General features: G+C 40.3%; 1 protein-coding gene across 1 annotated transcript; it reads right to left on the reverse strand.

The window, feature by feature from the left end:
• Positions 1-5711: 5711 nt before the first annotated feature.
• cdkn1cb (cyclin dependent kinase inhibitor 1Cb) lies at positions 5712-7700 on the reverse strand. The gene is made up of 3 exons (XM_083665801.1): positions 6987-7700; positions 6714-6828; positions 5712-6324 (listed from the first exon to the last, which is right to left on the reverse strand). The coding sequence occupies exons 1-2, from the start codon at positions 7528-7530 to the stop codon at positions 6716-6718; spliced, it is 657 nt and encodes a 218-aa protein (XP_083521927.1). The 5' UTR covers positions 7531-7700; the 3' UTR covers positions 5712-6324; positions 6714-6715.
• Positions 7701-15440: the final 7740 nt, after the last annotated feature.

Here is a 15440-nt window from a genome sequence, read left to right on the forward strand (position 1 = left end):
ATGGCATTTTGCTGACGCTTTTATCCAAAGCGACTTACATTGCAGTGCATACATTTTTCAGTATATATGGTCCCAGCAGGAAACAAGCCCACAACCTAAGCGTTGTTAGCGTCATGCTCTACCAACTGAGCCACAGCTTTTAGAACCGCCACTTTTCTAAGAGGGCCTCTGTCGTAATACATCAGGAAAGGAGCGTCTCTAAACTGTCTCCAGCCGCTTCTTTGCTGACCAAGTCAATTCTGATTCTGATTCTGATTCTGATTCTGATTCTGATCTGATTCTGATTCTGATTCTGATTCTGATTCTGATTCTGATTATACATTGGCACTACATATGCCAGTTCATTATTGTGACATTAAATTTCTGATGTCTACACTACGTGTTTGATATGGATCATCTGAGTAAAATTCACAAAATATATACAGCGTCTCGCTGTCAATATATACCTTCTTTTTTTTTTTTTTTTATTGTGGACATTTATCCAAAGCGACTTACAACAAGTACATTTGTCTAAAGTAAGTGAATTATCTATACATCGGTCATCATAAGCAAAAAATATATGCTAGGACCAGGTGCCATTGGCAGTCACAATGCTAGTGGAAGGAAGGAATTTTATTTATTTATTTTTATTATTATTAACAGTAGAGGAACTGTACAGAGGGGTAGTGGGGATGAAGAGGTCTTTAGGAGGGACAGTCAAGATGCAGCCTGAAGAGATGGGTCTTCAGTCTATGGTGGTCTTCAACGTATACATGCTGTCTGGAAAACTTTTACCATGCCAACAACATTTTGAAGAATTTGCAAGAAATGAACAACATTTTTGCTTGGGGAGGCTGTAAAAAAAAAAAAGAAATCCTAAGTAGCCTACAAACTAAGTACTGGTAGAGTGAGATATGAAAATGAGAAGTGTTCATAATAAAATACATTTAACACAATTCTGTATCGCCCATGTTAATACATTTCAAATGTCCCTTTTGCAATGTCAACAGAACAAGCATATTAGAGTACAAGGTCAAATCATGGTATTATTAATCAAGTGTATTTAAACATGTTTTTGCACTGCAACTCTTAAATCATAATACTTGGTCTTAAAAAAATCCCTATATTCTCCCAGCATTTTAACAACCTGTGTTACACAAAGGAATGCGGATGATCGGACAAGGAATTCTAATGGCGCCAAATCGATAGCTGCCCTTTTAACCCCCGTTTTGGCGGGGAAAGGAGCGCATTTTCATGCATTGACGTATTTGACTGATGTGACGCCCTAATACATGAACCGCATGACCAACCAAATACCTCGTCAAAGTTGCAAGTTGTCCAAAATATACCCTAAACGTATCCTGCTTACATTAAAGAGCAGGCCTAAGTGAAAACCCTGTAATATGATTCTGTTTGCTTAGTTTGCTTACATTTGCTTGCTATATAGGCCAAGGACAAACACGGTACACAGCCAAACATAATGGATTTTAGGATTCGCTCCAGCAAGTTGTGAAACATTGTAAGGGATCTGCTTTGCTTTGGACTTTTAAAATCCGATCCCCTTGATGCGTGGGGAGAGCAAAGTGAATTAAAGATTGAGGTGGGAGGGTGATTAGGGCCCCCAACCGAGCCAGACTCTGGGATTCAAAGAAAGGAGAAGACAGAAAGAAGATATCTGAAAGGCTGCCACGAGTTCTCTGTCAGCCAGCCTTCTGCGAGGCTGCGTGAATTGAGCTGTGGCTATTGTTACACATACGCATGAATATTGAGTGGAGGTAGGCTACGCCAGAAAAAACCGAAGAGAAGCTGGCATCTGGAGGCGGAGCGCACTGCGCACATTTCATTCTCTCTCATTCTTTCTTCCTCTCACACACGCGCGCGCGCACACACACGTACACACGAGCACGCACGCGCGTAAATACGCAAATAGACTTGCTTTCGAACACAAGGCCATAATCAGCTTTAAAGAAGTGTGCAAACACGCCGGTCTCTGTCACCTCACGTCCTCGCAGTTGGAGATCACAGGTGTCCTAATGCGCATCGATAGGCCCCTGGTAAGCCTTCCACGTCGCCTCACCTTACATCGCCTAGGGCAAAGAACCAGAGAGCGGTCAAACATGAACGTGACACGCAAGAGTTTCATACTTGTCTGATAAAAGTAAAACTCTAACAGCGTATTGGATGCAATTTGGCGTTATGCGACCATGCCATTAAGGGCACATTTGGACCTACAAACTGGATTCATCCAGTAACATATAGGCCTAGTGTTAGGCTATCCCTGCAATAGCGTCTTGCAATCTAGAGTGTAGTAGTCTAAATCTAATTATGTTGGTCCTTTGGTGCACATAAAACTACTCAAGCGCCACTCAGAAAACCGGCGCACTGTTGGTTTCTGGCCCAATACCACAACATGCAAACAATGGTCGATAGGCCTAAACGTAGGCCTACAGACATGAATTCACCCGTCCATTCGTCACGCTAGGTAAAAAAAAATCGAGCTTTGGGGAGGGGGCATGAGGGTCAGGGAGCTTTAATTTGGTGACAAAGCCTCATTTGCAGGTCAATGCGATGGCACACTCGCCTCTTCTCTCAATCCAGCCCGCCTTTGTTCCCCATCGCCTGCGCCGATGCCAGATGGCCATGGAAAATGCTAATTCGCATTGGCTGCATTTTCCTCCTTTCTATATTTAATTGCCGTCTTTGCAGACGGGCGCTGTTAATTGTGTTTTTTTTAAAAACGGGATTTAGGTTTTTCAAAGTAGGCTAATGTTTTAGACTAGAGCCACGTTTCTTACATCGCGCGCGACTTTACAGCAGAGTTCAGGCACCCAGCTCAGGGACAACTTGGTTGATAAGCCGCAGTATCACTGCTTCACTTGTGGTGAAAGGCAATTCTGTTTCAGTTTAAATGTTAATATGTGTTATGAGTATTCATTATAGACCATTGAAATCTTTCCATAATAGCCTATCGAAATTGTCGAGAAGTAGAATCATCCCTTGTCAAAAATTGAATTCGTAATTTAAAATCAGATTACATTCTGCCTTTAAATGCACATATAGGCTCAAATATATGACTAAATCTCTTGATTTAGCAAGCAGATGCGGAGAACATTTTGATTGTTTAAATCTGCCGTCAGAAATGGGAGATTAAATGGATTTTGCAGGAGATCTAATAAGGCCCAGGCTGTATTTGAAATCTCCCCTCTGATTTAAGATGTGTGTATGTTCTCTTTATATCATATTGCTATAGCTACAATTAATTGTTTTTTTTTAAATATCATATTGCAAGTCGTTGACTGTGTGATGGGACATGAGGTGTGCAATAGAGTTACGTTCGTGGACCTTTAGGCCTACACTCACTGATGATAATCTGATGAGGATGTTTGATTAATTTGTCATGTATAACAATTCACGTTTTGGACACTTTTGGACGCAATTAAGAAAAATAGTAAGAATACTAATGAATTTCGATTATATCTTCGTCAGAATTGGAAGACCCATGTTTCGCGTGGTTCCCTTTGACCTTTTGTAGGTGTACATCGACTCAAAACATTGCAAATATGAGCAAGTAGATTTAGAACAAGGTCTACTCCACCGGAATATGTTTTTCAGAATTCAATCGATTATTCAACCTAAACAAGACAAGGCAATACTTTTCGTTACCAAAATATAGGCAAAACATTGGCATATTCTGAGGCTATTCCACAATGATGAATATGTTGTGAGAAATAAATTCGAATTTAAATCGATGAACATCATTTAATATTACATAATTCATTTTCAATAAAAGAGAACAGAAGGTTTGCAAACGTTTTTCACGTTTGTTTTGTGCTCTCTGAATTAGTCTCTGATCTAATTCAGGCCTGTTTGACCTAGGCCTAGCCTAGGCCTAAGCAGACAAACATTTATAATATTGTTTTGAATAAACCAACACAGTTTTCAAGAAGAAAAAGATCACTTATTCAAATTGTTGTAATGAAAAGTTGTTTATGTTTGCCTTTAAGTCTCTGGCCTAATTCAGGCCTGTTTGACCTATAAGCAGAGAAACATTTCTTCAAATTGTTCTAATGAAAATAATGACACGACAGAAAGATGACCCCTAAATTCTCGGGGAATTGGCCCTAAATGTCTCGGACATGGAAGAGACTTCATTAAAGTTACACGTGAACATCTGTCATCTTTAACATGTGAAGTATTGAGAATGTAAAAGTTTATTGAACAACCCCGCTGCTCCCCGTGGACATATGGACCTTAATTAGCTGGATATCGCCATAGTTTAATTATATTTTTTTTCACCCGTTCGTATCAATAGAGGGGGCAAACAAAGTTTCTTTTGTTCTCCGATGGAGGACATTATGTGGCTGAATTAATGGGTCTTGGCTATGTCTACATGGATTTGCCATATGGCAACAAAAAGTAAAGAATGGGGACGGGGAGAGCTTTGTGTTGGAAATGAGAACAAGGCCGTCAGAGTATGCGCGTCTTTGTAGAGCTGGCAAAGTCATTCTCGACATCAAAAGTCGTCCCATTTTTCAAACTATTCATGATTAAGATTTGGAGAATATATGAAAATGTGAAAAATGTAATTGTTAACCCTCTGATAGAGGCGTATGCCAATGCTGTGAACTGGAAGGCCTATGGAGCGCACTCCTTGCGCAGATGAACATTCAGAGTGCGTGCGTTTGCTTTCTTTCAATTGAGGGTAAACTTGCAAGTATGACCAACTGAATGGTTCGTTTCAATGGACCAGGACAATTACAAAGACCAGTAGTAGTTTTTTTTTCTTCTTCTTCTCTTATTCGGGCAGGTGGCCTCCACGGCCGAGGTGGTGTGGCGCGGTGTTTCCACGGAGTAAACAGTGTGTGTGTGAGTGGTTCTTTAGAGAAGTTGTTGAGTGCGGGTGAATGTGGGGGTGTCCGTGTGGACAATGCGGGGTTCCAAAGGCAGCTGCTGCCGTTCTTTAGAAGGGCGAAAGGGCCTTTAAATCCCAGACTATATCCCGCAGCTGCCATGCTGCCCATGGATGCACGTTTGAATGCGCCATCCATGCAATTCAACTAAGATGATTTATTTTTTTTAAAGGTAGGCTATTAAGCCCATAGGCCTACCAGCAACGTACACGCGTAGGCCTAAGTGAACTGAAATAACCTACGACAATAGATCAAGTTTGATTTGAGGGAATTAGCTATACGTTATGAATGGTTTATGACGTTAAATATATATGGCCTAACAACATTTAGGGGATTTGCAATCATAACAACCTTTAGCTGACCTTGGAGGATGTTCGTGGGAATTAGGCCTATAGAGCTTGTTTTAGTCCAAAGCGTTCATTACTGTTATTTAGGTTATTTATTTCACTATTAGGCAATATTATTTTATGTAAATTCAGATGACATTGACATTTCTCATATTGGCTTCGTTACATTTGATGACAGTGGCCCTGTATATGCCAGAGGCTGAGATGTATATTTCCTCTGATGAAGAGAGGCAGGCTATTCGATGATAAAAGCGTGTTTTTCTTGTTGTGTCTGTGACTGAAAGACAGAAGTGTGTCTGTCGCTCCGAGGCGGTGCAGGGTGGCGACGCCCTATAATCTACTGGTGCGAGCGGTAGTGTGGGAATGACACATAGCCTAATAAAAAACGAATCCTTTCTGTAGAGGAACCGTTATGATATCTGGTGTTAGAAGGCTATTTGTAGTAAAAAGATGAATAAAACATATAAACGGGTGGTTAAATTTCAAATGAAAATATTTTATTTGCATCTTTTGCGAAACAGAAAATGAATGCAATGATATAGAAAACGGCTCAGAAACACAATGAAACCTATTTTTCAAGTGTAGGCTGCTATGAAAAGCTAGGCTACATGATTGCAAGACATCACAATAAAAACTTTGTAAATAAAAAAGTTGCCCTTTGGCTAAATCAAGAAGGCATTTGTAAATATAAAGAAACATAAATAAATCATAAATTAGAATATTAAAAATATATATGTACACAACCCAGATATATTGAACAGAAATAAACATTTATTGTCTTTATAAAGCTGTACACTTTAGCCAGTGTAGACAATTTTAAAGTAATTTAGGATTGCACAGTTGTTAAAACATTTAACACTGTCAAGTGGCTGTATGCGAAGCAACCATGTATGCTACATTTTGTCTGAATAAAGTCCTTCGGCGAATTCTCTCCCGACCGTTCGATCCTGAGAGTCCTCTGTAGTCCACTCGGAGATGCGCCGAGCCGAGTGGACGGGTGAGCAGTCGGCTTCTCTGTTCCACGTTCATCTCCGTCTTTAACTCGGACGGTAGGGAAACGATAATCACACAGTTCTAGTGCAAAACACCTGTGAACGAAAGAAATAACGTAAGATATAATTTCCCCAAATCTACCAGTGAGCAGTCACAAAAGAAAAGCCATGAGTCAGCTTTCCGAAGAAAATCTCTGAGTTGTAATCTCAGCAAGCGTCACCATTTGCCCGAGCCTTTCCCGCCACCGTGACGCAAATCCCCCTCCCCCAACCAAAAATTACTCTACTACGACCTAAAGGCATTACATCAACTTCCCCTATCAGTGCAAGTGTTGTAACAACGTTTTGCAGTACAGTGTACAGTTCTCGGCAACAAACTACCAACATGTAACTACATTATTGGTTATCGTCAATTAGGCTACGAAAATGTAAACTAAACAACCTGTCCATTTGTATTTTCATTAATAGGGTAGGCTGCTGCATACCTTCAACGAATTCTCTTGCGTGGAGTTTGTTCTACAGGAATTGCAGACGAAGAATGTTGGCATGTGCTTTCATTAGTCTTCGTTTCGGTCGTCCTTTTTCGTTTCACAAAGAAGTCTGAAAAAAACAAAAACACATTTAGAATCACGAAACACAACCTGAACCATATAACCTGAGGTTCCCAAATACGCACGGTAGCTGGCGGAACACATAGCCTAAACCAATATCAAGTTTACCACAAAGCGTAAAACAAACTATTGATGTGCAAAATGTACCTGTTATATGTGTCGCTGTGGTGTCAGTAGTTGCCGTTCTATTGCGTCGAATGCATGGGACTTGTTTGCGAGTCGGTTTCCCTGAGTTCAGCTTATCCGCGCAGTTCTCCTGGTTGATTTCGGTGGGGCAAGGAGTGCTACTTTCAGAGCTGGTTAAACGGTCCTTGCAAACGGGCAATAGATCCTGAGAAGAGCAGTCCTGGGGGCTCAAGTCCAAGCATGGCTTCACCATGGCTGGGGTAACAACAATCCTGGATCTCCCTACTTGTACAGAGTCCTGGTAGAAGACGGGGGTCGTATCCACGGGAGTTTCCTCCCACTCGTAGTCCCCAGACAGCGGCGTGTCGGCCTCGAAGTTAAAGTTCCATCTCCGCTGGTCTCTCTCCGAAATCTCCCGCAGTTTGGATTTCATCTCCCGATTCAGCTCATCGTGATCCACGGGTCCAAAAAGGTTACGGCATGCGCCAGTGCGCGCGTGGAGGGGAAAGGTTCTCCGTGCGGCCAACCTCTCCAGAGCGCTGCTCGATAGCTGGACGTTGGACATTGTGCCTCAGCTTTACTAAAACCCAACAAGAGGCGAAAAAATTAAGGAGATAGGCTACTCTCTATGGCAACTGATTCCTGGATTTGAAGTAAACAAAAATATTAAGGCCTATGTAGCCTATTTGTGCCCTTGTGTTTCTGTCGAGTTCACAGTTCTGATTAAATGTACCCAACACGGGAACCACATCGTATTTAAAGTCCTTAATAGTTGTAGGTCCGTGTAGTGACATCGCCCGACCTGCCCATTGGTTCATCTACGTCCAACCCTCTCCACAAAGCCCGCCTCCATACTCAATTTCCATTGGCTCGAAAGCAAAGTTGGACGGATGCCAACAAGTTCCCTGCTTTTCATTTGTTCTTAGGGTGCCAGCGTTGAAACTGATTGAAATCCTTTTCGAAAGTCGAGTCGACGTGAAACTGTTGTTGCTGCCTAAGGATTGCTTACTATGTATTTTTCCCATTCCCCCCATCGCCCGCCTGCTTTTTCCTCACCAGTTGCACAGCCACGTCCCGTAGGAGAAATCTAGTGTCTCCACTCCACACCAATGAATGAGAGAATTGAGATATTAATGAAACCTTATCCATTACAATTAATGTTTTTTTTTAACACATATTGGCCAACTTTTCTTGAAATCAGACCGCAAAACACGCAATAATTACCATGGGTATGTTGTAAAATCAAATGTGTTTGGAATAAAGTCAGTGCTGTCAGTGCTTCTGGAGAACACAACCTAAATCCACTCCCTGACACCAAATAACCGACCTGACAATAGATACAAGGCCTACACGTGAAACCTAACATTGGGTATAATGGCAGACATCTTATGAAGTGAAATATCATGATATGTGCAGCTATATTGACGAAATTGCAGGGGCAACAGAAATACAGTATTTAATTGGGACATAATTGAAGCCTATTACATTTGTTATTTCAAATGAAACTAACAATTCTGTGAGAATAGACCTGCCAGTATTCATATAAGATAACTGAAGATAACTATTCTCTATCCTGGACTTGTTGTGAAGAGAAACGGAGTTACTTACACAAGCTGCTGAGACCAAGTAATGGATTTAAAAGGAAACGCCTCATGTTTGAACGTAAGACTGGATGTGAGGTGCAACAGCGCCCCCGTCTGGATTGGGCAAGCACATCATATTTTGGATCAAAAGAAAGACAAAACGACCTTGCACGCCAGATCACAGATAACCCTGAGCTGAGCAAAACTGAACTGCACTGGGTTATGCATCCACCATAGTTGCTGAAACAGGGCCGAAAATATTTGAGCCAGCACGGTTCAACTCGGCCCTGTAATGTGTAAAGCCCCATGGCTTATAAGCAAGGGTAAAAAAACGTCATCCTGTATACTTGAAATGTACACATATACACTTACACCTTGGTCAATGTCTAGAACATGTTTTCAATGTAATTCAATATACAATTCAATATACTTATAATACTGTTATACTAACTGCAATACATTAACGTGGCGAGAATGTGTTTGAATTACATTGCATTACAATGCTGTTTACACCATTTTAACATGTAAGTGCTTTGCTATGAATAATTAGTTAATAATTACAGTTAATTGCAAGAATGTTGTTAGTTTAGATAAAATTGCATTGAAATTTAATTTAAAACATGCCCGTCGATGTTGAAAAAAAGAAAAAAAAAACGGTAATGAGCTGTTTAATGTAATGATCAGCGTTCATAGTACTATATGCTACAGAGACAACTTTAAGAAAACAACAATACAACAATGTTATTTAGTATTTCATTCAAAACGATAAACATGTGTTGAAGACAGATAGCCAGATTGGCCAGTGCTAAAATACGTTAGACAAAGACACTGAGACCTCTAAAATCAGTCATGCCATTGTAGTAGCCGGAGTGGAATAGATTAATACTCGTCTGACTAACCAAAGCTGGTCTGGAGGGTGATAACTTAATTAGACCTGCTGTTGAAACCCCCTAAACTCTGATCAAGGGATGTTGGATTGGACAAAGACAGGATTGAACCACAGATCTATATACCTTTGTTTACATATTTTGATTAATTGGTTGAAACCTGAAGGTTTAGCGCTGTCATCTGCTGTACAACGTCGCCATCCAGTGGCTGTCATTGGTATTATCAAAGACATATTTCTGTTTTCTGTTTGCGGTTACAGTTATGCCAGCCGTCCAAACGTGTATCCATTGCTTTATGATCCTCCTCTTCTCACACAATACAGTAGCCTATTGTTTACACATATTCAAAGCTAAAGACCCGTCAAAGGTGCTCCTGTTGATTAAGTTTGGCAGTAATAGTTTCTTATTGCAACTAAACTACTCAATTAATCTCTATGCCTTTAGGGAGATACACTAAAGGAACACTTTTGATACAGTTTTACAATACCAAAAGACATGTACTTGAATTAGCATAGACTGTTTCTTATATTCAACAAAAATACACTATAATTCACTTTAGCTAAAAGTGTCAGTTCAATGGCATGTATTGTGACCAACTTTTTGGCCATAAACAGGTATTGCCAGTATGGCATTCACCACAGATGCAGGATGAACTTGAAAAGCAAGGTGTGGGGTTTCAGCTGAAGTACAAGGTTTGTTTGTTTGTGAATATTGATCAGTTTGTGAGGAGTGGATGGGACCTGAACAACTCAGTGGCTTGGTGGGGGGCACTGAAAAACATAGCCTGAGTGCATAACGCTGACTCTCTTTCATAGGATTGTAACATTTAAAACAATACCCTGTTGGGATACAATTTTAAGTTGTGTCAGTGAGGCAACTTTCAATATATAAATGCATTTCTTATGAATGTCGTTATCATTTAAACATCAGACATCAGATGAAATGAGGATGTGGTCATAACAACTTAACAACCTCTGTGATATGTCAGCATATATACATATACAAAAATGTCATCAACAAATCACTCAATAAGTTGAATTGAGTCCATCTTTATGCAAGGATAATAGTTCATGTAATTTTGGAATTAATATCTTTGTTTTTATAGGGTCTCTGATTTGCATAGGAATCAATTACACACTTATTAAAAAGCAGTGTAGATTAGGATGTCACTACCAGCTCAGCAAATTTTATAATTTTCTCTTGATCCTGACAAACTCCCCAGTCCCTGCCAGTGACAAACATACCCATAACTTGATGCAGCTACCACTATTCTTCACAGGAGAGATGGTGCGGAAACTGTATCGCATGTGCTGGATTTGCACCAAACTTAATGCTTTGTTGTAAAACTAAATAAACACACTTTCAGCCACTTTCTTTGCTGTATCACTTGAATTCATTGTTGCAAACACAATTATGGATATGAGATAGATTATTTTCCATTAAGGGATTATTTTTGGCCACTTGATTATAGACCAATTTTGTAGAGTGACTGAGGTGATGTTGTCCCATCGACTGTGCTTTTTCCTCTCCACCATTGAACTTGTTGACTTGCTGTACATGAGGTATTTCTGTATTTCAATTTTACTAAATTTACTGAAATTTCTAAAAATCAGTTTTCACTTTGTCATTCTGGGGTATTGTGTGTGGATTGATGGCAAATTATTTTAATTTAATCCATTTTAAATTGAGTCTATAACACAACAAAATGTGGAAAAAGTGAAGGGGTCTGAATACTTTCCGAAGGCACTGTATATATATACAATTTATTACTGTATATATATATATATATATATATATATATATATATATATATATATATATATATATATATATATATATATATATATATATATATATATAGAGAGATCAGGGATTACGACCTGAGTTCCCAGACTTGTTTCCTGGGTGTAGTTCACGATGCTCCTCACCTGAACGACTCCTTCAGAAGTGTGATTAGGCTCTATGGTCCCAACCCAGTCATTCATCACCTATGACACCTATAAAACCCTGTTTTGTCTGTGTCCTGTTCCCTTAGTCTACCTGGAAAACTGGCCTTGTTTTGACACACCCAGCCCCCACCACAGTAGGGTGACATTTATTATACCACCTATTGCAGTCATATTAAAATAGTGTGCCAGCCCTGTGGACGTCCATTGCCATGACTTTACATGTAGTTATTATCGAGATCAAAGAGTTAAGATCAAAGAGCTAATATTTCTATTGCTTGGCAGATGCTCTTTTTTAGGACGACTAAGGCCCAAAGTCAATTAATGTTTACATTCATGGCATTTAGCAGACGCCTTTATCCAAAGCGACTTACAACAATACATTTGTTTAAGTAAGTGAATCATCTATCCAACATTCATCATAAGACAAAGTAATCAAGAGATGACTTACCTGGAGATGGTAGGCATCTGTAGCCTGACCTCGTTGATGCAATGTTACACACTATTTATCACAAACTCAATCGGACCCGTTTAATTACGGCTTAAGGTCATGTCCTCTTGGTCCTCAATAGTTGATATGGCCCTGATTGACTGTGCATACAATAAGATGCTTAGGAGATGATTTGAAAACGTCTCAATTTTGTTTTTAATCAGGCAGCTCAAAGAGTCATTCTCGATCTGCTGAGGGGTTGAATTGGCATTATGCACCCAGAGGTGCAGAGGTGTGTTCAGTGCAACTGTAGTGGGGGGGCAATAATATAGCCATACAACACCACCTTTTTGGAGTGGTAAGGTCCTTTTGTAACCAAACACAAAGAAGATTAAAACCACAGGTTCTTTCATCACCTGGATGTGATCTTTCATCACCTGATGCTGAAGATAAGTAATATTAACTGTTTTGTCAACAACCTTTTGTTCTGAGATGAAGGTTGTGTGATTGCTGACCAAAGTTATATATAATGAAAATCTTCATTGCATCTAAGCTTGAAACAGGTGAGAGGGAGCACAAGACAAAATGTGTTGGCCCAGGGAAGCAAACCCAGGACCTTGGGGGGAGATTACATGTTACATTTACATTTTTGCCATTTAGCAGACACTTTTATTCAAAGCACCTTACAACAAGTACTTTTGTCTAAAGTAAGTGAATCATCTATACATCAGTCATCATAAGAAAAAAAAAAGTGGCCATTGGCAGTCACAATTCTAGAAGAAGAAGGATTAAACATTAAAAAATTTTTTTATTTATTAACAGTAGAAGAACTGTACAGAGGGGTAGTGGGCGGTGATGTATCAGGTGTATTACCACTTTGCCACTAAACTGTGTATTTCAATTTAATTGAAAGCAACAGAAAAATGTTTGTAGTTTAGATGAATGCTGCCTTGCCTTGCAGCTTTTTTCAGTGTTAATACAAAAACATGCAGCCCTGTGGAATTCCTTTCTAGCAAACTACTTTGGGTAATGAACTCTTTTTGAACCTTTTGTATTCTTGTACATTCATTTGGGAAGATTGGAGAGAGAGGAGATAGCTGAGAGGATGGCAGTAGGAACAGGCAGTCTAGGGAATCCCCTGCCCGAGGGGGCAATCTCATAGATGGCAGCACTAACTGCTAGACCGAGTACCAGCACAATAAGGAGCCTTTTGCTTACAAATGAGAGCTGAAGATTATCCCTAATTGCACATTAACCTACTGAATGAAACTGTGTGAAAGCAATTGTGTCTGGGATTTGTGTCAAAAGGACGAATCCCCCCCACAGCAAGTGTGTTTAACTTTGCTCTCTCAAAACGATCAAAGATCATGTCAGTCAAAATGTCACCCACGCAGTGTTTCTATTGACGTATTTAGGGATGTTTATTTTGGTCAGGCTTTGTTGACATTGTGGTTTGTTGATAGCACATTTTGTAATCAGGTTTTTGGAACAAGCAGACACACATCCATTTTTAGCCACAGAAATGCATCAATGGGTTGATATGATTAAACAGAAAATAGGTTAATATAACGTCTGTGGGCTACCAACCCCTTTCATTTAGAGCTACAGATTGACCCGTCTTTTGTTCCAGCCCAGCACTAGCACACCTGATTCAATTCATCAGTCAAATTACTTTGATAGCGAGGATTCTATGACACGCTGTACAAAGCACATGAAAGTCCTTTTGATTACTGGGCACGGTTGAATAAAGCGGCTGACATAACGGATGAGAGTCTCCAACGACAAGGGAGGAGAATGGAAAGCCTGAACAAAGAGGTGGCTATGATGTTTGTGAGAAATTGCCCTGACCCAACCCTTCCTATTGTTTTCAAATGCAAACTTGCTGACAGCCAGACAGCAAAGGAGGTCCAGGAGAGGACTGATGAATTACAATCGTGAGCTGAAGTCCAGGCCCAGTATGTATCCCCTTGACCACTAGGCTAGGCAGGCCGTTGCTGTGGTGTTGCACAGATCTAGGCTGAGGTTGACCCATGGTGCAGTGCTGTAAGCAGTTTGTGCATCAACCCCAGAGAGAGAGGGGGGGGGGGGGGGGGGGAGAGAGAGAGAGAGAGAGAGAGGGAGGGAGAGAGAGATAAAGAGGTAGAGCAGAGCAGCATGGACAGGATATTGCTAGGTCACTCAGACCCACAGTAACATGCAGCAAAGGAGGAGAGTCTCTGTGCCCAGAGGCTTGTCTTATCGGTAATGAAGGATACCACACAACCATTGTTCATTTCAAACTGAACAGCCTCTGTCTGAAGTGTCATGAGGCAGGCCACACGAAGCATGACTGTCCCAAAGCGTCACAATCTGTGTCACAGTCAGTCGTTGTCGCCACAGCCTCCCCCTCTGGTAGTCAGGGAAACTAGATACACATTAGATACATTTTAACAGGGAAAGTGTGGGCTCTAGAGAAAACCCCTGCAGTAACTGCCTTGATTTACAGTCATTTTATGAAGCAGTCAGTGAGGGCCTACCTAGTCATTCTAAAGTCATAGTTCAGGGTGTGCAGAGTCCAAATGGCAGTGATAGCTTGTTTTATATTCTTGTGGTACGTATGACAAGGCTCTATGGCATGTAATGGGAATGAGACTGTAGAAGAGACTCATTGCAGCTGGCTCATTGGACTATAAGGTGCAACAGATGTTTGGATGTGGCGGGAAGTGAGTTTACCCAAAGAGAATATGCAATTTACAGTTGACCCTGACTGACCCTGGAACTCAATGTTTCACTTTCAAACGTATGCCAGACAAAAACCCTCGTTAGCAACGTTTAAAAATACAGGCATGCCTGTGTCATGTGTAGACACACACAGAGACACCTAACCTGCTCCTCAGAGATAGCCTTTCATGATGAAGATAAATCCCTTGATGTGCTTATTATAGAATATTTCCATATTTGTGTGGATTTGCTGGCTTTGCTGGCTTTGCTTTCCCCACTGTACTCATCAACAATGAGATCTTTGTTTATTGGAGCATGAGATGAGGATGGTGATGTGGTGGTTGGTGACTACTACTGTATGATTTGCCACTGTTTTTCAGCTGTACCTGTGAAAGAACCCTTTTGGAACCATTTTAAGTTCCATGTAAGTTCCTGTGAAAAGGGTTCTACACGGAAACCAAAAGCGTTTCTACATGGAATTTAAAAGGGTTCCAAAAGGGTTTCTTTCACAGGGACAGCTGGTAACAGAATAATCAGTTTTAATCACTTATTAATTCATAAACTAAATTGATATCAGTAAAAACACTACTAAGTATTTGGTAGGTTTACCTATACTTCTTACTTTTGTTACCTTTCATTATCCTAGCTCCTCATGAGGCAGAGACATTTTCAAATATCTTTTGGTAACAGAATGACCCGGAGACTGGGCAATATTTCTTAATCTTACAGAAGCTAAACCATTTCCTAAAAATTAGGTATGATGTCTTTAAAGACAATGGAGTAAAACAAGTGCAGAGGCAGGACTCTGGTAATAAGTGGGTGGGGATGATTTAGTATGAGATGAAGACCTCCATTATCCTCGCCAGTCAGGATTTCACTGAGAATGTTGGAATGGATCATTTATTTTTTGACAAATAACATTTTTATAT

The sequence above is a fragment of the Argentina silus genome (assembly GCF_951799395.1).
Source record: "Argentina silus genome assembly, chromosome: 3".
In the NCBI taxonomy this organism is placed as follows: Eukaryota; Metazoa; Chordata; class Actinopteri; order Argentiniformes; family Argentinidae; genus Argentina; species Argentina silus.

Bases quoted from the DNA above. Each gene is read 5' to 3' on its own strand.
- cdkn1cb (XM_083665801.1), bottom strand. From the start codon at position 7,530: ATGTCCAACGTCCAGCTATCGAGCAGCGCTCTGGAGAGGTTGGCCGCA. The intron at 6,829-6,986 runs GTACATTTTGCA...TGTTTTTTTCAG, and splicing joins CACAGCGACACATATAACAG to ACTTCTTTGTGAAACGAAAA.